Genomic DNA, 25,821 nt, shown 5'->3' with positions numbered 1-25,821 from the left:
TGGTTAATGAGCCGTCATCCTTACCTCTATACGACGAATCTTCAATATTTGAAATCCGTCTTCCATCTTCCGTTTTTAGTGGTTAATGAGCCGTCGTCCTTACCTCTATACGACGAATCTTCAATATTTGAAATTACGTGCAGCCATGCAGCGCCGGATCAGCAGATCAGCAGCTCGCTCGATTAAGTTGTCTGCATGGACGTGACAAAGCGGGTCTAGTCGCGTCGCGCCGCACGCGTCCAGTGTAGACACGGAAATATAAACTAATTATATATGCATACAATTTGACAAGCATCGAATTCATGTTGTGTTGCATTTCCCCCAACGAGTAGCCTACATAACGTGTAAAAACAACCACAAATGTAGTTATGCCTATTTTGAAGATTCAGCATTGATAAATGCAGTTTCACTGACACATTTTCACTGTTTTACATTTTGCACTTACACTTAGCTTTTGGCTCAGAATAATCAAAAAGGCACTCATGATAAGCACTGCATTCATGGATTTAATTTTTAAAATGCTTTAAATGATTTGCAAAGGGTGACTTCTGATTACAAATCAGAATATATAAATTATAATACTAATAAAAATACAAGCTCATATGAACACTTTCTGGAACCTATAATGTAAAACAGCCAGTTTGTTCATCTATCCCTTTGTTTGATCCCTCAGATAAAAAAAAAAAAAAAAAAAAAAAAAAAAAAAAAAAAAATTGCCAGCCAAGTTAAGGTAAGCTTGTTTCAAGCAAACGGTAATTCTACCTGCTTATTAGCTGTTTTTCACATAATTTCGTTATGCAGAAAGCATGAATTTGACCCCTAATAGCCTACCATGCTCTGTATAAGGGGGTGATCCATGGCTTTGTGTCAGGTGGTTCTTCGACTCTCTGCCATGCACTGAAATAGTGTAACACCGAGCCATTTTCATATTTTGTTCCAAATAATGATGCTTACAAACTCCAATTAGCAAACCAAAGGTGACCCTTTTTGATGTTTGAGGAATGAGAAAGCAGCCTTTGGAGGAAACACGCTATACAAATATTCATTTGATTCAAAGCACCTTACAGAATTAATGATACTAACTTCCCAGAGTTGATCATGTCCCAAAGTTGATTGAACATTAAAGCAATATTTCAATAATAATAAAAAATAATAATAAAAAGACACTTTAAATGTAGGAACTGCTGAGAGCATGAAGGTAAAATATTCTCACAACTAAGGGAAACTGTTTCACAGGGGGGTGAACTTTACTCACAACACACAACAGCCTTTACATAAGGCCAATCTCAAAGATTATAATGAGCTCTAATAGAACAATCCTTAACATTTGCAATGGACAAGGTGCACACACTGGTTATGGACTGCACTTAATTAATCTTTGGTGCCAGATGTGGGAATGAAGCTGGACCAGTGGTAGATCTGAGCATCTAGGCTGAACCATCTTCAAAGCTGTTTGGTGGAGAAAAGAAATAGAAGAAATGTTAGAGCATTTTATAAGGAAATGTACAAGTTAACTGTGGGTTAAAATACTTACTTCTCAAACAATATTGGGCAGTGAACACCATGTACAAGGCAGCAACATGCACACAATACTGTCAACAACCTCAGTACTAGATGCCACACAGCAGCTGTCAATCTGAAGCTGTGACTTCAGATTGATGATTCTCACAGTATTTATATATATTTTTGCTCATTTACCAGCATTGCTGTGAAAGCTGAGTAACAAATAAAACTGAACCATGTTCTGACTACCATATCGTCGCTGTCCGATGAAAACCACGTATGTCCATTTTGAGATTTTTCGACGGATTTAATGTCCAGGTTCATTTCCGTATACAGTATGCTTCACATATCTAAATGGCCAATGAAAAGTTGTGAAATCATGTCATCTGATTTTCACGTATATCCATTTGGTGTCAAAGCTGTCAATCACGCCGTGTATCTCCCGCCCTGTGGAAGCATCTCGCCGGTCTCGTGAAGTTTCATCGAAGCTCAGCACTGGATAGCCGAATAACACTGTGAGGTTACATTGCCAAATAAACATAGCCTGGTGAGACAATGACTTTCCTTTATCGAGGTAAACGTTTCCCCCCTGACGCCAGACGTACGTCTATGAGTGACAAAATTACGGTAGGACTGTGCAAACAAAGTATCTGTCTAGCATTACCATGTCAGTGTATTGATTCATTGTCCCTTTATAGTTTGCAAGAGACATTTAATAAATTTATAATTAATATTAAATAAACTAAGCGTATTTAATAAACTAAGACGTAGGCTATTTAATAAACTGAGCGTATTCATCTGTCAATATGAAACGCGACTTGGCCATTCTAATTAATGATCGGAAGAACGCGTATCGACCACCGTTATTGTAAAATATGCACGTATGTCCATTTAAACTCAATTTTGGTCAAATGTGGATTATATCATTACACTGGCAAGAATATGGTTACATGTAAAGATGCCGTACCAAGTATGACAACGCTACATTCAACTGCTTTTGAAATATGGTGTTTTTTTCACTTCCTGAAAAGTAACCGTTTTGGACATACGCGAGTTTCATCGGGCAGCGACGATATACAATCATCAGCACAGATCAACCAGCCCAAAGCTGTCTGTAGACAGTCAAATTTAAGACCTTTTTAAGACCTTTTAAGACCATAAATATTGAAATTTAAGACCTACACGACGCATTACCAAAAAATATTCAAATCAAAGAAATTCTGAAAAAATCATTTTATTTCAATGAATTTAGTCATTGAAAAAGCATTAATTTAATTTACAGATAAAGCAATCACATTAGTAACCTTCCACACACCACAATGTGACTTGGGTAAAGTTGGTTTTATATTCGCACATTCGGACATCCGTATTCAACAGCCTTGTTAATCACACTACATTAGACATTCACAAGTAAATAAAACAATACTTGCCTATTTTGATCGACTGTGAAAAATGTTGTAAGTTGACAATCGTTGGTTGTCAATATCATGTCGCTGCTTAAAATTCGCAAACATTAATTTATTGCACATTTTTTGGAAAGTCTGAATTTATATTGATAATTCGCTGGAGACCGGAGGGACTAGGCATTGAGGAGGACGACAGCAGTGGTGAGGCTAATTGGCCGAGTCTGCTGAAGGCATTTTGTGGCTAGCTTGTGTTTCTCCGCTTTGGCGTGTGACTCCAGCGCCTTCACACCCAGAGTCCCTAAATGATTTTTTTTTTTTTTTCCAAAGTTTGCAGTGAGCCTCGTACATGGAGCTGGGTACCGCTTGTAACCAACAGCAGAAATCGCTGTGATCTAGCCATGTCTCGCTGAAAGTAACTCTGTGGAGACGCAGACGTATTTCACGGGCAGGTATTGCATTTATCACGGGATTTGTAGTTTTATCAACGCGTATACCAACACCAATATACCCCAGAAAGAACTACGACTCGCTACGTTTTTACTACTTTGTAATAACTTTCAGCAGGTAGCGTTTCTGGAAATGGATATACAATTTATTATTATACAATGTATAGTCTTGATTTGGGAGGTCAATCTGCATTTGTAAGTATGAAAGGGTTTTAAATCTTGTAAATCAAGTAAAATGACTCAAAATCAAGTAATTTAAGCATGCCAAAGTCAACTTTAATCATATAAAATGTAATTTCCCAACAGCAAAATTGTGGCCAGTGAAAATGCTGAGTGGCTAGTAACTTTGGAAAACCACTAGCCACAGTGGCTGGTGAGCAAAAAAGTTAATGTCAAGCCCTGTGTTACAACACGCGTTTTCCTGCGACGTGCATGTGCATGTGGATTGTTTTGCTGTAATCTACCAGCACAAATGGAAAATATGTTCGCGTGAGATCGCATTACAGCGGAGAATTCAAATATCACAAAAGTGCTGTTCATTCACCTCTGCCTGCTCTAGCTGCGTTCAAACAAGCGAGCCGTATATGTTTCCCTCAGCACAGCACATGAGTGTTGTTTGTATTTTGCTCGCGATGCGGTCAGAACTGGAGTTTGAATACGAAAACATGAAAAATACGATTGTTATGCTATACACGCAGAGCGCGTATGATTGGTTTCAGTGCGGAGCTCCGTGGTGAGTTTAATAACACTAGCCACGTGGATCCTAGCTCATACAGAACAAAGTATCCGTGTTTAAAGTTATTTCACACATTCTCCTGCACCAAACATTAACCAGCACAGTGTAGTTATACACACATATTTCATCAAGTCTTCTTCAAATGAATTATATGTGCAAACTGGACACTGATACAGTGGTGTAACCTATCTGAACGCGACACGATTATTCTAAAAGACTGATTTTGAAACTGCAGTGCTCGTAAACGTAATCAAAGTAGCCTATTATTAGCCCTATTAAATATTCTTTCGCATTTCTCCCTTGTGCTTGGGAGTTTGTTGTCATTCTCTACGTGCTCATATATTAATATTCATTCTGTATAATGAGTGTGTTCTATGTCTGTGTTTCATTGGTTGTTCTCTTCCCTCTTCCCTCCCTCTACACTCCGACTTATCCAGAGCTTTACACACCCATTTTTACAGAGTTTTTTGAGCTTTGAGGTGTGAATGACCAGGCTAAAACAGGAGGTTTCATGACCCTTTAATCCCAAACAGACTACCTATGAGTCATAACAGTTTGTTCTTTTGATTTTCTTTACTTTTTTTTATAATAAATTAAGTTAAACTGGCTTCTGCTTTACAACTTACAAAAAAAAAAAAAAAAAAAAAAAAAAACTTATTTAATCAATACTGTCATTTGCATTTATATCACAATCACTATTGTGTGCAATCCAAGTAAAGGGAAAACAGTAAAGTGACTGCAGGAGTCTTTAGGTGTGTATATGTTTTAAAGGTTCACAGTATAACAGTTTTTAATTTCTAAACTATTTAACAACAGGAAGTCAGTCTATTTGATGTTTTTTTTATATATATATATATATATATATATATATATATATATATATATATATATATATATATATATATATATATATATAGTGTGCAGTACATATTCTATCGAAACGCCACTCTCAGCAGCGCGGGTCACATCGGGATGTTAAGTGAGCTCTCAGATTCAATGCGTTTCGAGTATTTGGATTTTAACATGGCCTATTTTGCAAACAACAGGCTCCACGTCAGTTTACGCTCTGAGATAACACGGACATCTAGCGGTTGGGTTTTATACAGTCTGTGGTTTTTGATCGCCTATAATTTTAATAGATGGACAGACAAAAAATAAATAAATAAAAATCTATAACAGTATATACATTTTTCCCCGTGGAATCAAAAATGGTATCGAATATCGGTACTTTTCAAGGTATCGTATTGAAGTTCGAAATTCCAGTATTGTGACAACACTACGGCCTATATATTTACTCCACAAACTAACTCTACAAACATGGAAAAGAGTGATAGATGGACCTCTCAACCTTACAATGAGGAGAAAATCCAGTGCGACTTTGAGCAGATCTGTGGATAAAACACACAACGCTGTTTCAGCAAAAAAATAAAAAATACCTGAGAGTGGAGTTTGTGGGAGAAAATGGTGGCCTCCATACACAGCCCAGTTGCCAGAGGATGGATGATGGAAACCAAACAGGACAGAATTCTGCGTGAGTCAGGTAAGCAGAATAAAATGTACTATAAATAAACATTAATAAAACAAATGAATATAATTACAGCATGATTACTTTTTGTCATGAAGCTATGGCAGTTTGTTTTCCATTTGTATTTATATTAAATATGTTTTTAGGCTACCATCTTTCATAATTTCCATAGGTTTGTCCAACTTTTTCCTACACCTCACATCGCTTTGCACAAACTATGGGTGTAACTTCTATTAAACTGTAAACATTTTTTTTTAAACATTCATCATCATAAGCAAAAGAAAGGGCTATCAAGACCAAACTCAACTGCATTGTGTTCCACTTAAATTGTGTGGCATTTAAATCAGGGGAAGTGATTTAAAAAAAAAAAAAAAAAAAAGTACATTTTAAAATATATTTTCATATTTTCTTTTTTTAGGATTAATCTACACTACCAGTCAAAAGTTTGGAAACATTATTTTTAATGTTTTTAAGTCTCTTATGCTCATTAAGGCTGCATTTATTTCATAATAAATACAGGAAAAACAATAATATTGTGAAATATTACTACAAATTAAAATTATGGTTTTTAATTTTAATATACTTAATATAATTTATTCCTGTGATCAAAGCAGAATTTTCAGCATCATTACTCCAGTCTTCAGTGTCACATGATCCTTCAGAAATCATTGTAATATGCTGATTTATCATCAATGTTGGAAACAGTTGTGCTGCTTCATATTTTATAACCTGTGATACTTTTTCAGGATGATTAAAAAGTTAAAAAATATCAGCATTTATTTAAAAAAGAAATCTTTTGTAACAATATACATATATAATATACAATATAATATTTTTTTTTTAAAGAAATTTATTCTTTTATTCAGCATGTATGTGTTAAATTGATAAAAAGTGATAGTAAAGATTTATATTGTTAGAAAAGATTTATATTTTGAATAAATGCTGTTTTTAACCTTTTATTCATCATTGAATCCTGAAAAAAGTATCACAGGTTCCAAAAAAAAAAAATATTAAGCAACACAACCGTTTCCAACATTGATAATAACTGAGTATCAAATCAGCATATTAGAATGATTTCTGAAGGATCATGTGACACTGAAGACTGGAGTAATGATGCTGAAAATTCAGCTTTACCATCACAGGAATAAATTAGATTTTAAAGTATATTAAAATAGAAAACCATAATTTTAAGTTGTATTAATATTTCACAATATTTTAGTTTTTTTCTGTATTTATTATGAAATAAATGCAGCCTTAATGAGCATAAGAGACTTCGTTCAAAAACATAAAAAAAAAAAAAAAAAAAGTAATGTTTCCAAACTTTTGACCCATAGGGTATAAAAATTTTTGGGGAAAAAAAAATAAAATTGTTTAATAAAATGTATGCTAGTAAAAAGAATAAAGCCATAATACAGATATTTTAAAATGTCTTTGACATAATGGTGATAAAACTAATATATTATATATAATAAAAAAATTAACTAAAAAAATAAATAATTAAACAGAATTAATGAATGAATGTCACGTGACCGTATACTATATATATCCGATGACCGTTATAATTTGTATCAGATGACCGTTGTGATTTCCTCAGCCTACTGTACTCTCAACTTTTTTTGATTAATTTTCCCACATTAATAACCTGTAAATAGCTCCAACTGTATATATTACGTTCCTGTTCAGTCGTTACACGTTTTTTTACTTTGTTGTTTTTCTAGTTCATTATTAGTCGGCTTTAAGTTTGTTTGTAGTTTGTCTTCAGTTCGGCGAGTTGTTGGTAAGTATATGTATACAGTATTAATCAGCCTTTTGATATCTTGACGTTTAATTATATTCGAAATAAGTATTATTATACATGTATGTATACACAGACAATAAATAATCACCAACACAAACGTCGTAATTAAAACAAAATGCCTACAAGTTTTTATAGGCGCGTTTTTTCCGTTCCTCACAACAGCTGTGACTGACAACATCCGCGGGGGGCGGGGCGAGGGGAAGGGGCGGGAAAATCTAAAGCGTTGCTTTGCTCAATACTGATTGGTTAGACCATACGTGTCCAAACTCGGTCCTTGAAGGCCGCTGTCCTGCAGAGTTTAGCTCCAACTTGCCTCAACACAGCTACTTCAAGTGCGTTTAATTGTGGCTGGAGCTCAGCGCAGAGAAAAGTAACGTGTAAAAAATTGAAGTGCTGCTCTACTTAACACTTGTGCCGAATGCAAAAATCGCCATTTTATGCCATCAAACAGAGCACTTTAAGTATTTGGTATCCGAAACCATAGTGGACGTTATCGAGTGTACTCACATTTTTCACAGACGGATTAAGTTACACAAGCACTAAACATATGATGGTCATTAGACCATGCAAGACCCACTATTTGTTAACATGCACAGCTAACAGGTCGTGTTAAACATGATTAACGTTACCTTCGTGAGTGACGATGACACCCTGGGACAGACCAAGCACAGGCCGTTTCCAGCTTGAATTCAGACGCGCTTCGGTGAATCACAGAAGGAGCCTGTACGAGGATGGCAGTGCAACACACAGTCAAGATCACGGGATTTAGTCAAGTTCACGAAACCAAGACATGCATGCTTTGCTGGTACCATGACGCCGATCAAACTCCGTCCATCCGTCGATTTGGGATTTGAACTGGAGTTCTTGGAGCGCGCGCACTTGAAAGTGTGACATCAGCAGCGAACAGCCAATCGCATGCCCTGAAACAGAGAATCCGAATTCACTTCCCGCGAGACACTTGCTATTCAATACTCTCAGTTGAAGAAGATTGAATATAAAGTACAGAAATGCATCTAGACAGCAAGATAACTTTTATGATACAGCAAGATATTTAGTTTATATTGTTGAGTATAAATATGATCAAGACTCCATTTATTAAGTCAAATGCAGTAAAACAGTAAAATGGCTCAATTTTATTACGAATTAAAAAAAACTTTTCTTTTTGAACATATTTTAAAATGTAATTTATTCCTGTGATCAAAGCTGAATTTTAAGCATCATTATACGGTCTTCAGTGTCACATGATCCTTCAGAAATCGTTCTGATGTTTCTAACATTTCTTATCAAAGGATTATCACCACTAGAATCCATACCATTCTTAAATATTTAAATAAAATTACATTTTTTACAACTTGTTTTTACTGTATTTTATCAGATAAACATAGCCTTTCTAAACATAAGAAACTTCATATCCTCCTTACTAGTCCCAAACTTCAAAATTTTGTGTGCGTGTTATGTATGTGTCTGTGTAGACTTCAGATGCAAAAGCCTCCAAGTGCCATCTGAAATTTTCTTATAAAATGTGCATCTTTACAAGGCTTCTATGTTTAGGTTCAGTAATTTAACTTTAATGGCAGTTCTATTTAAAACAGGAGCCTGATAAAAATGCTCACTTTATAAGAATATTTTAGATGACACTTAGAGGCTTTTGCATCTGAAGTCATCATCCTTTGAGTTCAACTGATGATGCTTTATAGTACATCAATTGTGTTGATGCAAATATATTGGTAGGCCAGTAAACAAACAACAAAAAAGGGTTTGTTTGTGTTAAGGTCTTAATACTATGGCTTGCAATGAGCCGTCCTATTGGACGCTGAGGAGAAAAGCCAAGGAGAAGGTGGATCAACAACTGCAGACAATAAATGCAACAACTTCGGGGACGGAGTTGAGTTGCATGCACAGTGACTCACGTAACGCCTGTCAATGTCAAATCGATGATGAAGACACATTTATGGACTGTCTCTCTCAGATTGACGAGACTGAAGCTGTCAATATGGCAAGTGTTCTTGATGACAGTGAATCAGACCCCGAGTCAGAGTCTGAAACCGATCCAACTTCCCTAGGAGAAGATTTGGCAACCTGGGCTACTGAAAACAAAATCTCACACGTGGCATTAAATTCATTACTAAACATACTACGTCAACATAGTTTGAATCTGCCAAAAGACTCAAGAACGTTGCTAGGAACGGTGCGTGGGAACCCTCAAATACAACACAAAGCTGGTGGCCAGTATTACCATTTTGGAGTACTAAATTCAATCACAGAGGTGCTACATCAGAATGTCAAGATTCTGAGCAACATTCACACATTGGAGCTTCAGGTCAACATCGATGGTCTGCCACTCTACAAGAGTTCGTCAACACAGTTCTGGCCCATTCTTGGAACACTGCAAAATATCAGACAAGAAGAACCAGTGACAATAGGTTTATTTTGTGGCACAGGTAAACCTACCTCACTGACCGAGTATCTTGAAGACTTCATCACGGAAGTAAATGAATTGGGTAATGGATTTGAGTTTGAAGGAGTGAGGTTAGCTTTACAACTTTCTTCGATGGTTTGCGACGCACCTGCTCGTGCATTCCTAAAAAACATCAAAGGTCACACAGGCTATCATGGATGTGAAAAATGCACACAGGATGGAGTGTACCTGAAAAATAGGATGACATTTCCAAGAAGCGACATGCCTCTAAGAACCAATGAGAGCTTCAGAAACAAGACCGATTCTGATCACCATCATGGCATGTCACCCCTTGAACAAACTTCCCTGGACATGGTCTCTGGCATCCCCCTCGATTACATGCACCTCGTGTGCCTCGGAATCATGAGAAGACTTCTCCACTTGTGGTTGAAGATGGGTCCTCTCACTTGTAGGCTGTCGGGATTTCAAATAAACACATTAACAGAAAGGTTAGTGAATGCTCAGAGAAGCGTGCCCATGGAGTTCGCAAGGAAACCAAGGGCACTGAGGGAAATTGACAGGTGGAAGGCAACAGAGTTCAGGCAGTTTTTACTGTATACCGGACCTGTTATGTTGAAAGATCTCCTTACCACAGAGGTGTACAAAAACTTCTTGCTGCTTTTTGTGGGAATCTTCATCCTGTGCAACAACAGTCTGATGGAAGATTACTGTGATTATGCCAATGACATACTTGGTTCTCTTCGTCAATCACTTCGGTCAACTGTATGGGCCACAATTCCTGTCCTATAATGCACACTGCCTTGTACATCTTGCAGATGATGCAAAAAAGCATGGCGTGCTAGACAACTTCAGTGCTTTCAAGTATGAGAATCACCTGAACAAACTCAAAAGGCTTCTGAGGAAACCAACATGCCCTCTGAGTCAAATAATAAAAAGATTCTCAGAGATGCAAAGAAGCTGCAAAAAACCTCACAAAACCAGGCCACATCTGCTCAAAAAACAGCATGCAACTGGTCCTCTACCTGCATCCTTTCATGAAGCGACACAGTATAAAGAGTTAAGGACAAGCCCTTACACTCTTAAATTGGACCGGGCAAACAGTCACGTTTACATCGGCGGTAAAGTTGCAAAGCTGCAAAATATCATTTCATTCAGGGATGAAATTTATGTAGCTTACAGCACCTTCAACCATCAGGAATCTTTTTTTGACTATCCCCTACCATCCTCTACACTCGGCATTTATTTAGTTGACGATCTCTCAACCACCGTCGAGTTCTGCAAATTTGAGGAAATAGAGAACTAAAATTTTTCTTGTCCCACATCAACATCATTTTGTTGCAATTCCACTTTTACATACAGATTAATTCTTTATCAGCACTTTTTGTTCCATAGTTTATGCATTTGAATTACATAGTTGAATTTATCCAAGTTAATACACAATATGGGTTTAAGGCTGGCAGTTCTCTTATATATTAAAAAAAAAAAAAAAAAAAAAAAATGTACCTAATAGTGGAGTTTGAGGGAGAAGGGACGACTGACCAGGCCAAGTCCTGGTATGCTGACGGATACTCCTGGTGGCCACCATATAAAGACATTGACAGGCTGTTAAAGAGTGTTAAAATCATGGAGACACCACAGCCAGAGAAGGGGTGGACCCGGCATAAAACAAGAATCCTGCATGAGTCAGGTAAGAGTAAATTATACTGTAAATTAAACATGATTGTGGCGAGGGGGGCGTGGTTTAGCGAGGTCTGCGGCGGGAGAGAGCATCGGGAGATCTTTGGTGAGTGAGCGAGTTAAATGTAAATCACGAACACCTGTTTCTCATTTCAGTAATTGGCGCGGAGACAGGTTAAAACGCCGCGAGAAGCAGGAGTCGGTGAGAGAGAGGGGAACTGCTGACTGAGCAGCTGGTGCACGACTAACTGGAGTGAAGCCCATTGTGGATTGTACAGCCGTGACCAGGAGTGAAGCCCTTTGTGGATTGTATATGCCGTGACTGGAGTGAAGCCCTTTGTGGATTATTTTATTTGCTGTTGTGCCTTGCACAGTTTTTGTTGGACGTTTCTAATTCTTGAAATAAAGCTCAGTCAGCAGTTGAACGCCGACCCTGTCCCCTTCCTTCCTACACTTAAGAACATTAGTTGTATTACAATGATCTTACCCAGCATACCTGCATTTCATTTTTCAGAATCTTTGTACATCATTTATCTATACTGTAAAATGTGGTCTCACATAAAGCTTTAATAAACAAAACTGAAACCTTACCTGTATTTCATTTTTCAGCATCTTTTCAAAATGTAGCCAACAACTGGAAGAAGGCCAGCTATACATCCGACATAAATTCAGAACCCGAAATTGCTGGAAAAAGGATTCCAAAGTAAGTCCTCACAAAAGACAAAGAGAATGTTTTAACACATGTAAATGCCATATACTTTCGTTTCAACCAACTTTACCATAGTTCAACTGAATATTTAAATAATTGAATAGCAGCTTCAGTATGATTGTTACAGGTTTTAAAGTGTTTCTGCCATCAAGTACTCACCCTCAAGTCGTTTCAAACCTGCAAGACTTTCGTTCATCCTCTGAACACAAATTATGTTGATGTCTACGCTCAGACATCAACGCAACTACCCCCTCAAGGACCAGAAAGGTAGTAAAGACATTGTTAAAAATAGTCCATGTGACTATAGTGGTTCAACCACAATTTTATGAAGCGATGAGAACCCTTTTTCTGAGCAAGAAACAACAACAACAAAAATTGTTGAAAATAATTCAACAATTTCCTCTACCATGTCAGATTCCATCACGCATGCACAAGAGCACCACGATGTACAGGTATGTGCGTGGTGCTGAAGCAGGAGCCGGCGTTTTGACCAAGCGGCAACCTCCCCCTTTTTCTCATGAAGCCAATACGGAAGTAACTTAAACTGCGATTCATCGACTGGCCGCTAGGGACAGGCTCCAAAAGAGAGCAGAATCTCATTGAGTCCCATGTTAAATTGGCCAAGTTTACAGCAGAAAAAAAACATGTTTACAAGTTGGTTCAAATTGTGGTTTTGGTCTATACTGCTATTTTTGCCCTTCATGACAACTCTGAGGGGGGTGAATTTTTTTATAACTTATCCGTTTAAATTATATTAAGCCTTAAAGTTCTGCATAATTAAGGGCGTGGTCACTTGAGTGACAGGTAGATTGCGCTGCTGTCTGTGTGAGCCATCATGTTACCTCAGCTGCCGCTGAATTTGGCATCTCAGCCGTATTTGTGCTCGATTATTTTATACAATTATAAAATATGGCTTGCTGCATAATATTCGAGACTGATGTGTGTCTGTGTAGATGTGCATGCATGGGGAAGAAACAGAACACACGTTGTTGGATCGTGGCATTGGCTGAAAGTTTTGGTTGTGAGATTTACTACAATGACAATGGCGGGAGGATATCAAAATCCGACAGCACTGCTTGGATATTATAACTAAAACTGCTGCACTATTTTGAAAAAAAATATACTTTGGACACGGCCTCATTTGTTTGTTAGATACGATCGTATACAGTTTTACAACATAAACGCTGCTCAGATTGCATCCTTTCTTGAAGAACGATGACAGAGAGCAGATCATTCAGAAGAAATGTGACGTTTTTTTGTTTTGCAATGGACACTCATATTTTACCCAAGTGCCACGGATTGGATTCATCTTGCGATCTCTATTTCATTATAAAGGTATGAAGTCCCATTTGATTTTCCATGTTGTTATTTGCACACCCAACACTACTGGTGTTGGAGGATCTATATCTTAAAAAACACCGTAGATTGACAGTAAACCTTTAGAACGTTCTGATGATAAAACTTGTCTTCATTAATATTTTAGATCGTATATAAGATAGATAGATAGCTCCTTTGCTGCTAACATGGTCGTGTCGAGCTAGACGGGCGTGGTTTCAGCAACCAGTCATATCAGCTCAAACCACCTCCCCACCTCTTTGCTCATTTTCAGTTATCCAGGGAGTGACGTGCGGTGACGCGCAGCTAAGATGGCCGCAGCCTCATTTACGCGTCAAAACTGCTGTTCAGAACTCTATGGGTGACGTCACGGACGCTACGTCCATATTTTTTTTACAGTCTATAGGTTTTGACACAGAACCCGCTGCGTTTGTGCTGCGTTTACCAAAAAGAGGTGGTAGTGGCATTGCTGTCTACGGGGGGGGGTCAGAAAGTTACTGGATGTCATCAAAAATATTTTCATTTGTGTTCTGAAGATGAACGAAGGTCTTACAGTAAATTATGAAAATTATTATTTTTGGGTGAACTATCCCTTTAAGGAGAAATAAAGCATAAAATGTTTTTATTCCATTTATATGAGTATTTGCTACATCACACAAGGGGCAATTAATGTATGCAGTTGTACTTTTTTCTTTGTGTTCCTAGAAAGAAACTGTGCTCCAACCACATCTACTCATCGGATGATGAGGCACCAGAACAACCACCTCTTCAAAAAAAGGAAAAAACTGCAGACAAAGAAAGTGTTCCACCAGCACCAAAACCTCCATCAATTCCAAAACGCACAAAGAAAAAAGGTAATGGAAAATAAATGTAAAAACATGTAAAACATGGTAATAAAATGAATGATATGAATAACAATACACATTACATTTAAACTCCAATTTTAATTTTTTTTCCCCCCTGATGAAAGAAATGCATAAATGAAGAAAGCCAAACTATTAAATGTCATGGATGTATATTTTTGTCATGGATGTGTATGGATGTCATGGATGTGTATTTTTTGTGTGTGTGTGTGTGTGTGTGTGTGTGTGTGTGCGTGTGTGTGTGTGTGTGTGTGTGTGTGCGTGTGTGTGCGTGTGCGTTCGTCAAAATGAATTTTTTTTTTTTTTCAAAACGTTATTTTTACAGAGATCGGTAGTATATTAGTAAAATCTTATGTGTTGATGACAATTAAAAAAAAAAAATTCATGATCCATGACATTCAATATTTTTGCTTTCATCACCATTTGTTTTTCTTTCTTCAACATTTTTTTTCAACATCAAAAAATTGATCTATGTAATTCTCAAATTTGGTTGATTTACACAGAATGGCCCAGTATGAAATAAGTAAGATTAAAAGTGCATAACAGCCAGAATACAAAAACAAAATGTCCCTTTTATCAGGTCCTGTTGTGCAACCTCAGGTTTTGCAGAGCAGAGCTGTAAACTCTTTAAGCAACTGTAAGTCTGAAGATCTCTTATCTTAAATAATTTTAATTGTTCTATCCAAATCTACAATTATTATTTAAAGCTACAACTATGTCAGCGGTTCTTAATCCTGTTCGTCACATTTTGTATATCTCTTATCACTTCAGACATTTGTGCTATTCGACCGTGGATTTCACAGGATCCACCATGATTACCAGTTCGAAGGGAGCATATTATTTTCCATTCAAAGGACATTAAAGTGCATAAGACATCCCTTTAAATTGTATTTATTCATAGAGTTATATTACGTCACACTTCTCTAGTTTCATCAGGCAGTGGCGTTGCGCAAATCCTTGAATGAATGTTCCTAATTGAACTAAACCTTAACAGATTTCCTGTGCAGGAAAAGAATTAAGAACCGCTGAATTAAGTAACTGTTGAAACATACAGCTGCAGAACTGTAGCTATCAAAATGAACATCACTAATGACCCCCCGACTGTCAACAGCATTTGTTAATCAGCAACAAAGTGATATGGAAGACCAACAGCAGACCTGGTGTGAGAGTCTCCCCAGCTTTCAAGGTAAATTATTAGTTGTATCTGGCTGGTGGGAATGCTCAAATGAAGTCAAACATGTGATCCAATTAATGGGTTATTTGACTCAAAGAAACTTTTGTGAATTGTGTCATTCCTAACCCATAAACTATTTTCTATTTTCATTAAGATGTCTTTAATGAACACAGTAGGGGTGCAACGGTTCTCGGTAAAAAAAAAGAAAAAGAAAAAAAGTACCGTTCTCCACTTACAGTTCGGCACGCACTTGCACCCCAGTCCATCTCGAAAAACGACCCATCTATAGGCTAATATGGTTTGTTTAAAATAGCAACGTGGAAGATGGACAGAGTTCAGATAATGTATATTTCAGTCGATGGATGCGCATTCTGGCTTCTAAAAATGTTACAACGATAATCAGAAAGCGTGGACAAAACAGTCACTCAGTGTAAACTTTGTTCAATGCTAGTGCTGTATGCTCTAATGTCCAGTCATTTACACTGTTATCACCCGGGTGTTGATGTGAGTGCAGGTGAGACCTGAACAGCACACATTGCTATCTGTGTGTTTAAACTAAACTCATTTAAGCCTGGCTAATTTAAATATTCAAGAGCAAGACGCAAAAGAAAACTTGCGCGTGCCGTGAGAGCGTGCATACACTTATTTCAGACAACGTGCAAATACAGAGTTCTCTATCAAGTCTTGCGTAGCAGTAATATTGGAGTGGAGGCTATCAATACATAGAGAAACTTCATATGCATTACTTTTACAATTATGTTTATCATCTTTAAAGTGTGTAAGTTATGGGGAAATGCCCTGTTAATGGAGGAACAGTAACCTCACAATTACATGTGCAACTTACACAATCCACCTTTTGCAGCTCCAGTGCGTGTTTCTCAGCCAGACCATCACGGAGACGGTTGGAGTATTGATCCACCTAACACACAAGGTACAAGAGCACAATCAGGGATGAGGAAATCAGAAACACATTCACAGCATTTAAACAATCTAAAACTAAATAACTAAATATTTTGCGTTCAAACCATAGACCACACCTTTTCTGTCATGAGACCCTCAGGGGACCACCTTGGAAGAACGCAGAGTAAGATAAATGCACATAAATTCACTTAAGTAAATTTTACACCCCTCACCCAAATAGAATCAAGTTAATGAAAAAAAAAAAAAAAAAAAAAACAGTTCAAATTGCAATTGCAATGTACTGTTAATTTGCAAATGTAATAAATGCAACTTACCCACTCCAATTTTCTCAGCGACTGTGGGCATCTCTCAGGCAGACCATCACGGAGCCGGCTGGAGTGTTCATCCACCTAACACACAAGGTACAAGAGCATTAATTACAATAAGGAGGTGGAAACAAGAGAAGCTATTTAGAGCACTTTACAGAATTTTAAACAGCATAATATTAGATGATCTTTTCAATCCATAGAGCACACCTTTTCTGTCCTGAGACCCTCAGGGGACCACCAAGGAAGAACACAGAGTAAGTTACATTTGATCACTATTACAGAGTTGTAATAAAGCAATAAGCCCCAAGAAGCTGTGGTTTTCAGTGAATTTATAACAGCTAAGGAGATGCACACCAGTAATGTTTTTTTTCTAGTGTACATTTATAAAAGCTACTTAAATATCCTAATTGAACTAGGATATAAGTTATAAGATATATAACTAAGGCCTAATCCTGGCTTAGCCTAAGCCCTGTCTGTGAAACCGGGCCTATATCACGGATCATATCGAATCATATCACCGATACATATCATCGCGTTTTATATCGCGATATAACGATGTATCGTTACACCCCTATTTTTAACTGTTAATGCGTTTGTTGTGTTAATTTTGATTTTCTTCACACACACAGCAAGATTTGCCGTCTAAACACTTTTTTCCAGCCCGTTTTGATTGAGAACATATAAACTGTCCTGAATATCAGCAGTTTCTAAACAATCAGCTGATAACAGAAATAATTGCTTGTATTGGCTGATACATTGGTGTATCTCTAGTTGTAATTCATGTAATTCTTTGGTTTTATTCTTTTCTAAAATTTCAATTAGCAACACATTTTTCTGTGCGTTTACTTGTGTTGATAAGCAAATCTTATCTTCTCCACCTTTCTCAGCGACACTGGGCATCCCTCAGGCAGACCATCACGGAGCCGGCAATGGTGTTGATCCACCTAACACACAAGGTACAAGAGCATTAATTACAATAGAATAGGGAGGAAGAAACCAAAAACATTTCAACTTCAACAAAATCTAAAACTGTTTATTACATTATCTTTTCAAATCCACAGAGCACACCTTTTCTGTCCTGAGACCCTCAGGTGATTGTGACCACCAAGGAAGAACACAGAGTAAGAAAAAAAATAATGAAAATAAATAAAACAAAAGAAGAAACAACAGCACACTCAAGTTCACTTGTGCATTCACATCATTTTGTGCAGATATATAATACATCCAGAAAGTATTCTCAGTTATAGCCTTATTCCAAAAAGGATTAAATACATTTTTTCCCCCTCAAAAATTCTACAAACAATACCCCATAGTGACAACATGAAAGATGTTTGTTTGAAATCTTTGCAAATTTATTTAAAAAACAAACAAACAAAAAAACATGTGCTTAAGTATAGAGGGTATGCATCAACGTCACTTTCCCGCCGGAACGCGCTCCCTCAGCTGGACTGAGTGGCAAAAGATCCTTCTGCGTGACTGGATTTAACAGAGGAAACTCCGAAAACACAAGTAAAACTAACGATTACACTAAAGGTTGGGCTCGAAAGTGTTCCTTACAACTTGTCAAATAAACCTAATCCATGGATATTGACATGCAGCCAGAAGTCGTGTTTCAGGACATTTATATGTGCCTGATTTATTTTTAATACCGTATATATTCAAAACTGTAATGCAGAATATTTAAGACAATATTGGCTGAATAGACGGCAATACTGAGCTAAACTGCAAACTGTTTGCCCTCTCTCTCTTCACCGTTCCCACATCTCAGACCTAAAATACATAAAATATTCCCCTTTAAAAGACATTAGTTTTTAAAGTAAGAGTAAAGGAAACAATGTACAGTACTTATTGAAACCACCAAGTACCCTTGTAAGACCCCACCCCCTCACCTCCATAAAAACACTTTCTCATTGGATCTATGCAAATCCCATAATTGACCTATTTTAATCTCAAAAAGGTGAGTTGTCACTGAAAGGTGAGGAGTTTGCATCCATGTTTGATGGATGAACTTGCGCTTCAATTAGTCTCGTCACGTCAAAAGTGATAATACTTTTCGGTTTTATGGACGTCGCCATCTTTAATGTTATGTTGGTCACTGTTGTTATGGTTACTAGTAAGAGAATATGGGCTTGACTCTCGTTGGACGTTCATACAGACGCTACTGTGTTCCAGACGCTACTGTAAGTTGCTGTGTGAACGAGACTTTAAGACTGACACCTGTAAGTAAATGCGATTGTCAATCCCAAAAACTGACAGTGAGAACGTGGCCTTAGTCAGGGAGGTGACCAAGAACCCAATGGTCACTCTGACAGAGCTCCAGCATTTCTCTGGTGGAGCTTGAGAGGTCCTGCAAAGATGAAAGAAACTGCCCAAAAATAGGTGTGCCAAGCTTACTGCATCATACTCAAAAAGACTTGAGGCTGTAATTGGTGCCAAAGGTGCTTTAACAAAGTAAAGGCTGTGAATACCTATGTACATGAGATTTTTAATTTTTAATTTTTAATATATTTGCAAAGATTTCAAACAAACTTCTTTCACATTGTCATGGTGGGGTATTGTTTGTACAATTGAGGAAAATAATTAATTTAATCACTTTTGGAATAAGGCTGTAACACAAAATGTGGAAAAAGTGAAGCGCTGTGAATACTTTCTGGATGCACTGTAAGTCGTAATTAGGGATGTCAATTTACACAAATACCCATGACTGATCATCGTTTAAATGAATTGATCGATTAATTGATCGATTAATCATTAGCCTTAATACTGTGATATGCGTTTACTGCAGTGGCATATAGCCAACAGCATGACAGGGAGTGCACATGCAGCTTTTTAATCTAAATAAAGGGCTAATAGGATTGTAAAATGAGGTGATGTGATTGATCATTTATTAAATCACTTATTTAATAATCAAATATAACAACTAATACAACGTGTCACGAACGCTGCCTCAGATGCTTGATTGTCAGAATGTGAGCTGAAAACAGCAACTAAACTCAATGAATTCACAATGATTTATTAAAGGGTTAGTTCACCCAAAAATGAAGTTTCTGTCATCAAGTATTCACCCTCATGTCAGCCGAAACCCATAAGACCTTCGTTCATCTTCAGAACACAAATTAAGATATTGTTGATGAAATCCAATGGTTTCTGAACCACACATAGGCAGCAACATCATTGCACCTTTTGATGTCTGTAGTCAAGGTAGTCAAGACATAGTTAAAATAGTCAACCTGACTACAGTGGTTCAACCTTAATGTTATGAAGCGATGTGAATACTTTGTGCGCAAAACGAAAATAAAAACAGTACTGGCTGAAGCTGTACACGTGAGCACAACGATGGATGCGTGTGATGCTGACACAGGATTCGGCCAATACTGAGCTGGTGTTCGGACATAAACATGGAAGACTGCACTACATCAACTCTGTATGACAACAGTTCAAATTGTTAAAGTCACTTTTTGTTTTGGTTTTGCGCACAAAAGGTATTCTTGTCCCTTCATAACATTAAGGTTGAACCACTGTAGTCATATTGACTACAGAATAGGGATGTCTCACGATTTTCGAATATTCAATTCGTTGATTTAATAATAGAATAATCGAACAGGTTGTGCGATTTTCATCTTTAAAAAATCCTCGTTTTCAATGGTGACACGTTCATGTAAACAGAGGGTGGCGCGTGGCATGACTAGCGTGGCATGTAACAGAGACGTTAAAATCAATGTTCACACAAGTGCCGTCATTCAGGCTGTTCACAAGGCCTGTTCTGTTATAACGCGTTTAGTCATTAGTTAATCATTATATGGCTTGGGTTAAGACAGCCTATTCCCCAATGAAAGTGCGAACTGTCTCTCTCTCTCTCTCCCTCCCTCTGTGTGTAGTGTATTATAGTAGGCCTACATGCATGTGTGTATGCAGGGGAGGGGTGCGATTTTCGAATAATATTTGAATAATTCCCAGCGATCATCGAATATTATTTTTGCTTGAAATGCCCATCCCTACTACAGAAACCCCCAGATTTCACAAAAATATCTTAATTTGTGTTGCGAAGATGAACAAAGGACTTACAGTGTAAATTTCATGGGTGAAGTAACCCTTTAAAGAGGAAAAGATGATCACGTCTCTCTCAACTTTGGAGAGATGTAAATCAAGGAGTGTAAAAATTGACATTTTTGTTTGAATTTTGAGAATGGAAAGGGGTACGTTCGGTACACCATGAGAGTATCGCGGTACGTACCGTACCCTAGACCAGACCAAAGCTGCAGGGGGTGCCAGGAATAAATCACACTCAAATATGGACTACAACACATCCCCAGTGTAAAACCTACATTAGAGTCCTTAATGTACTCAGAAAAACCCTGATTTACTGACTGGAGATTGTTGGTAATGCCAGTGTAATAATGAATAAATGAACCATACTGTTATTATAAGAAGTGAACCAAAATCTGTGTTATGCTTTTCTGTTAAAATTTTAGTGTTTGTTAACTTGTGTTGGTAACAAGCAAATCTTACCTGCTCCACCTTTCTCAGCGACACTGGGCATCTCTCAGCCAGACCATCACGGAGCCGGCTATGGTGTTGATCCACTTAACACACAAGGTACAAGAGCATTAATTAGGCCTGAGGAAATCAAACACATTCACAACATTTAAACAATCTAATACTTATAATTACATCTGTTCAATCCATAGAGCACACCTTTTATGTCCTGAGACCCTCAGGTGGCCACCAAGGAAGAGAACAGAGTATGTTACCTACAAAGTATTTTTGTACATATATTGTTTTATGCCATCATGAAAACTTAAATAAGCTGAGGCTGATGGTTTTTACTTTCCAACTCCCCCATTTTCAGCTCCAGTATGTCTCTTAAAGGGTTAGTTCACCCCAAAATGAGATTTGTCATTAAGTACTCACCCTCATGTTGTTCCACACCAGTAAGACCTTCGTTCAGAACACAAAGTAAGAAATTTTTGATAAAATCTGAGAGATGTCAGTTCCTCCACTGACTGTCTTTGCATCTGACACTTTAACTCTTCAAAACGATAAAAGGCCTGTTTACATCTGGTTACTTCATGCGTTTTTACAGACCGGACGATTTCATTTACACTTGGCCACATAAATGTGTCACCGCAAAACGGATATAAATCCGATCTTCAATTCCCATGCTATATGCAAATTTAATGGATTATACGTCAATGAAAGAAACAGATATGAGCTGCATTTTATTGATCATCAGCAAGCTAATTTCAGAATCAAAGACCGCAATAGGAGAGAGAGCGGCATCAGCACTGGTAAGATCAATGGTCAAGGTTTACATGCAAGTAAAAACCTAAATTGAATCTGTTCATCATATAAAGCAATCGAGTCTTCAGAAAATTTGGACTGAACTGCTAAATTCATATGGATTAGTTTTCTGATCTCTTTATAAACTTTCTAAAGAGTCAAAGTGTTCATTGCAAAGGCAGTATGAAGGAACTGACAGCCCTCGGATTTCATCAAAAATATCTTAATTTGTGTTCTGAAGATGAACAAAGGTCTTACGGGTTTGGACGTCATGAGGGTGAGTAATTGAGGACATGATTTTCATTTTTGGGTGAACTAACCCTTTAACCAAACCAGGTAAAAGAGTGAAACTCAAAAAAAACAAAAACAAACAAAATTATATGAGTGGGGGGTCACTTCATGAAAATGTCACATTATTTAGAGTGAAATGTAACCCAGACATGTTCTTGGTAACATCCACCAAGTCAGAGGCACACGTGACAATGAAAACACAAAAACGTGTGACAATGTCACAAAACATTGAAAACCTCACAGTAAATTTTTACTTACAGGTACTTCTGGCGTGAGACAGGAAAATCCAGTCTTGCGTCTGGTTCCAAATCAATGTACATGTAAGTTAAAAATTTTTTTTTTTTTTTAAATTTGTAAAATGCATTATTTTATTAATCAAAACTACATGCCAAATTAAATGTTCTTCTGTACTGCAGCTGTAGAAAGGGCCATTCTAGAAACACTAGAGAAAATGGACATGAAGATAAACCACCTGACTTCACTGGTCCAGTCTCTAGTGGGAAACAGGCGCTTTTTACCACCAGTGGCAGAGCAAAATGAGGAGGAAGATGGCATCTTTCCTCTTGCATCCACTGAGGATCTAGACCGGCTGGAGCAAAGTCTGTCAGACAGAGGTTTTATGCAGAGAATGGTAAGAAATAGAATTGTCAACCTACAATTACTAATGAAATGTAGTGTGTATGTTTATATGCTACTTGCCAAAAGTTTGAAATGAAGATTGAAAACATTAAAGGGTTAGTTCACTCAAAAATGAAAATTGTGTCATTGATTACTCTCCCTCATGTCGTTCCACACCCGTAAGACCTTCATTAATCTTCGGAACACAAATAAAGATATTTTAGTTGAAATCCAATGGCTCAGTGAGGCCTTCATAGCCAGCAATGACACTTCCTCTCTCAAGATCCATTAAAGGGTTAGTTCACCCAAAAATGAAAATTATGTCATTAATGACACACCCTCATGTCGTTCCAAACCCGTAAGACCTCCGTTCATCTTCAGAACACAGTTTAAGATATTTTAGATTTAGTCCGAGAGCTTTCTGTCCCTCCATTGAAAGTGTTTGTACGGTATACTGTCCATGTCCAGAAATGTAACAAAAACATCATCAAAGTAGTCCATGTGACATCAGTGGGTTAGTTAGAAGTTTTTGAAGCATTGAAAATACATTTTGGTCCAAAAATAACAAAAACTACGACTTTATTCAGCATTGAATTCTCTTCCGGGTCTGTTGTCAAAATAGTCTCATTTTCCAACTCTCCTAGAGTTAAACAGTTGAGTTTTACCATTTTCAAATCCATTTCATGATATTACGCAGCAGCTGTGACCCCCTGTTTGCACAGGGAGCATGCCTTGCAACCAGGGAGACATTTGTGAGAGGCGCTGCGTAATATCATCGCTCCTGCTGTTTTAAATAGGAAAAATATCGAAACTCTTTGGTCATTTTTGAGCGAGATGCTAACGGTCTAATCAGATTCAATGAACTATGCTAAAAGTGGTACCGCCAGACCCGGAGATCGACTGAATTGGTTTGAAAACGGTAAGTTTAGGGGAGTTGGAAAATGAGCCTTTTTTCAAAAAAAAGTGTTCCTTTAAATATTATTACTATTTTAAATGATTTTTCTGTTTGAATATATTGTAAATTTCATTTATTCTGATCAAAGCTTGATTTTCACCATCATTACTCCAGTCTTCAGTGTCACATGACATTCTCATAAGTCATTTTTATGCTTGGATATTAGCAATTACTATTGGTGGTCAATTATTGATGATGGTTCTTATTATCCACATTAAAATAGTTTTTTCCACTTCATGTTTGAGAAAACAGTGATTTTTTAGGATTCTTTGATGAACAAAGTTCAAATGAACAGCATTTATTTGAAATGTAAATCTTCTGAAATGTTATAAATGTGTTTGTCATTTTTGATTTTGCTTATTAAAATTTTTACTCACCCTAAACCAGGGGTCTCCAAACTCGGTCCTGGAGGGCCACTGTCCTGCAAAGTTTAGCTCCAGCTTGCCTCAACACACCTGCCTCAAAGTTTCTTGCATGCCTAATTAGACCTTGATGGGCTGGTTCAGGTGTTTAATTGGGGTTTGAGCTAAACTCTGCAGGACAGTGGCCCTCCAGGACCAAGTTTGCCCATCCCTGCCCTAAACTTTTGAAAGGTAGTTTATCACAGTTTCCACAAAACTATGAAGCAGCACAACTTTCAACATTAATAATAATCAGAAATGTTTCTTGAGCAGAAAATCAGCATATTAGACTGATTTCTGAAGGATCATGTGCTGCTGAAAATTCAGCTTTGTAAAGCAAGAATTGCTTTTCAAAATAGAAAACAGTTCATATGAATATAACAAAAAATGTTTACTGTTGGATTAAATTTTGTATCAAATCAATGCAATCGGTGAACATGAACAGACTTTCAAAAACATTACAAAAGATTAATTCCAAACATTTGACAGGTACTAGTGTTTAGTATAGTACAGAAGAGGTCCATTTCTTTGCTAAAACGTATTTTAATGTACCTGTTGAAGGTGAACAGATTATCCATCAGCGGCGGGCCAAATATGAAGAAGACCGTCTGGAGAATCTGCTCCAAGGTGTTCAGCACCAACGTCGCCCGCCAACTTAACTGGTGTGGAAGAGGAGACAAGCGGGGGATGGGTGATTCTCACGAAAACTTGATTTTAAAAATGTCAAGCATGAAAATGTAAAAAATGCTTAAATTTACTTTTTTTTTTCCAGACATTAGAAACAAAGTCTGGAGTATTTGTGAAAATTAATTTAAAAACTTTTACTTATCATTTAACACTTTTTTTAACATAATTTAAGTCCTAAAAAATCTCATTACCGCAACAGTCTGAAAACATCAACACTGTTAGAATAGCTAATATGTTTTCACATTTTTAAAAATGGATTATTAACAGTCATGCACAGTTACTTGAAATTCTGAAATAATATTTATTTTTAGTTTAACAGTTTTTTTTATTTTGATTAATTTCTCTCATTACCGCAACACCTTCCACAATTTACAACCATTTTTTTAAAATATTTCGATGAAACCTGACGTATTTTCAAAATAACATAACAAATATGAAAGAACATAATTTGTAGATTCTGCACATGCATTTAAAATCAAAGTACTATGTTCCTATTAATTAAATTAACATTTAATGAACATCTGTTGCGGTAATGATACATAGGTTTCGGAAATGAGGTTAATTATTTCGGTAATGATAATACGTACTCTTGTCTAAGATTTTGTTAAAAACTAATTTTAAAGTAGAAAAAACATAATATTTGCACAATCATGCATTCAAGTTCAAAACAGTTTTATTTTCAATGTAGATTAGTGGTTGTTTCAAAACGAAAAAACAAGTTGCAGATCTGTTTACATGTACTCTAAACATTGTAATCTGATTCAAATAT

The 25,821-nt window shown here is 37.0% G+C and overlaps 1 protein-coding gene and 1 long non-coding RNA gene across 4 annotated transcripts; one reads left to right on the top strand and one right to left on the bottom strand.

Moving 5' to 3' along the window:
* Positions 1–488: 488 nt before the first annotated feature.
* LOC125254223 lies at positions 489–10,569 on the bottom strand. Of its 3 annotated transcripts, none has more exons than XR_007181614.1 (5): positions 10,463–10,569; positions 9,325–10,286; positions 8,044–8,334; positions 5,528–5,618; positions 489–1,449 (listed from the first exon to the last, which is right to left on the bottom strand). It is a non-coding gene; the product is annotated as an uncharacterized LOC125254223 (long non-coding RNA). The 3 variants fall into 3 exon arrangements; XR_007181615.1 differs by having other exon boundaries at positions 10,438–10,558; XR_007181613.1 differs by having other exon boundaries at positions 9,325–10,561.
* A 761-nt stretch (positions 10,570–11,330) lies between these two features.
* On the top strand, positions 11,331–25,484 carry LOC125254706. Its single transcript, XM_048169451.1, has 16 exons — positions 11,331–11,520; positions 12,138–12,213; positions 14,260–14,408; positions 14,998–15,054; positions 15,529–15,603; positions 16,454–16,522; positions 16,622–16,675; positions 16,845–16,913; positions 17,021–17,074; positions 17,708–17,776; positions 17,882–17,941; positions 21,348–21,416; positions 21,509–21,562; positions 22,652–22,711; positions 22,808–23,022; positions 24,927–25,484. Exons 1-16 carry the CDS (start codon positions 11,331–11,333, stop codon positions 25,104–25,106), a joined length of 1,500 nt encoding a protein of 499 aa, XP_048025408.1. The 3' UTR covers positions 25,107–25,484.
* The last annotated feature ends 337 nt before the right edge of the window (positions 25,485–25,821 follow it).

Source organism: Megalobrama amblycephala, linkage group LG19 (genome assembly GCF_018812025.1).
Source record: "Megalobrama amblycephala isolate DHTTF-2021 linkage group LG19, ASM1881202v1, whole genome shotgun sequence".
NCBI classification, from domain to species: domain Eukaryota; kingdom Metazoa; phylum Chordata; class Actinopteri; order Cypriniformes; family Xenocyprididae; genus Megalobrama; species Megalobrama amblycephala.
The sequence above is the reverse complement of the archived record's forward strand: the minus strand, read 5'-3'. Positions and strand labels throughout refer to the sequence as shown.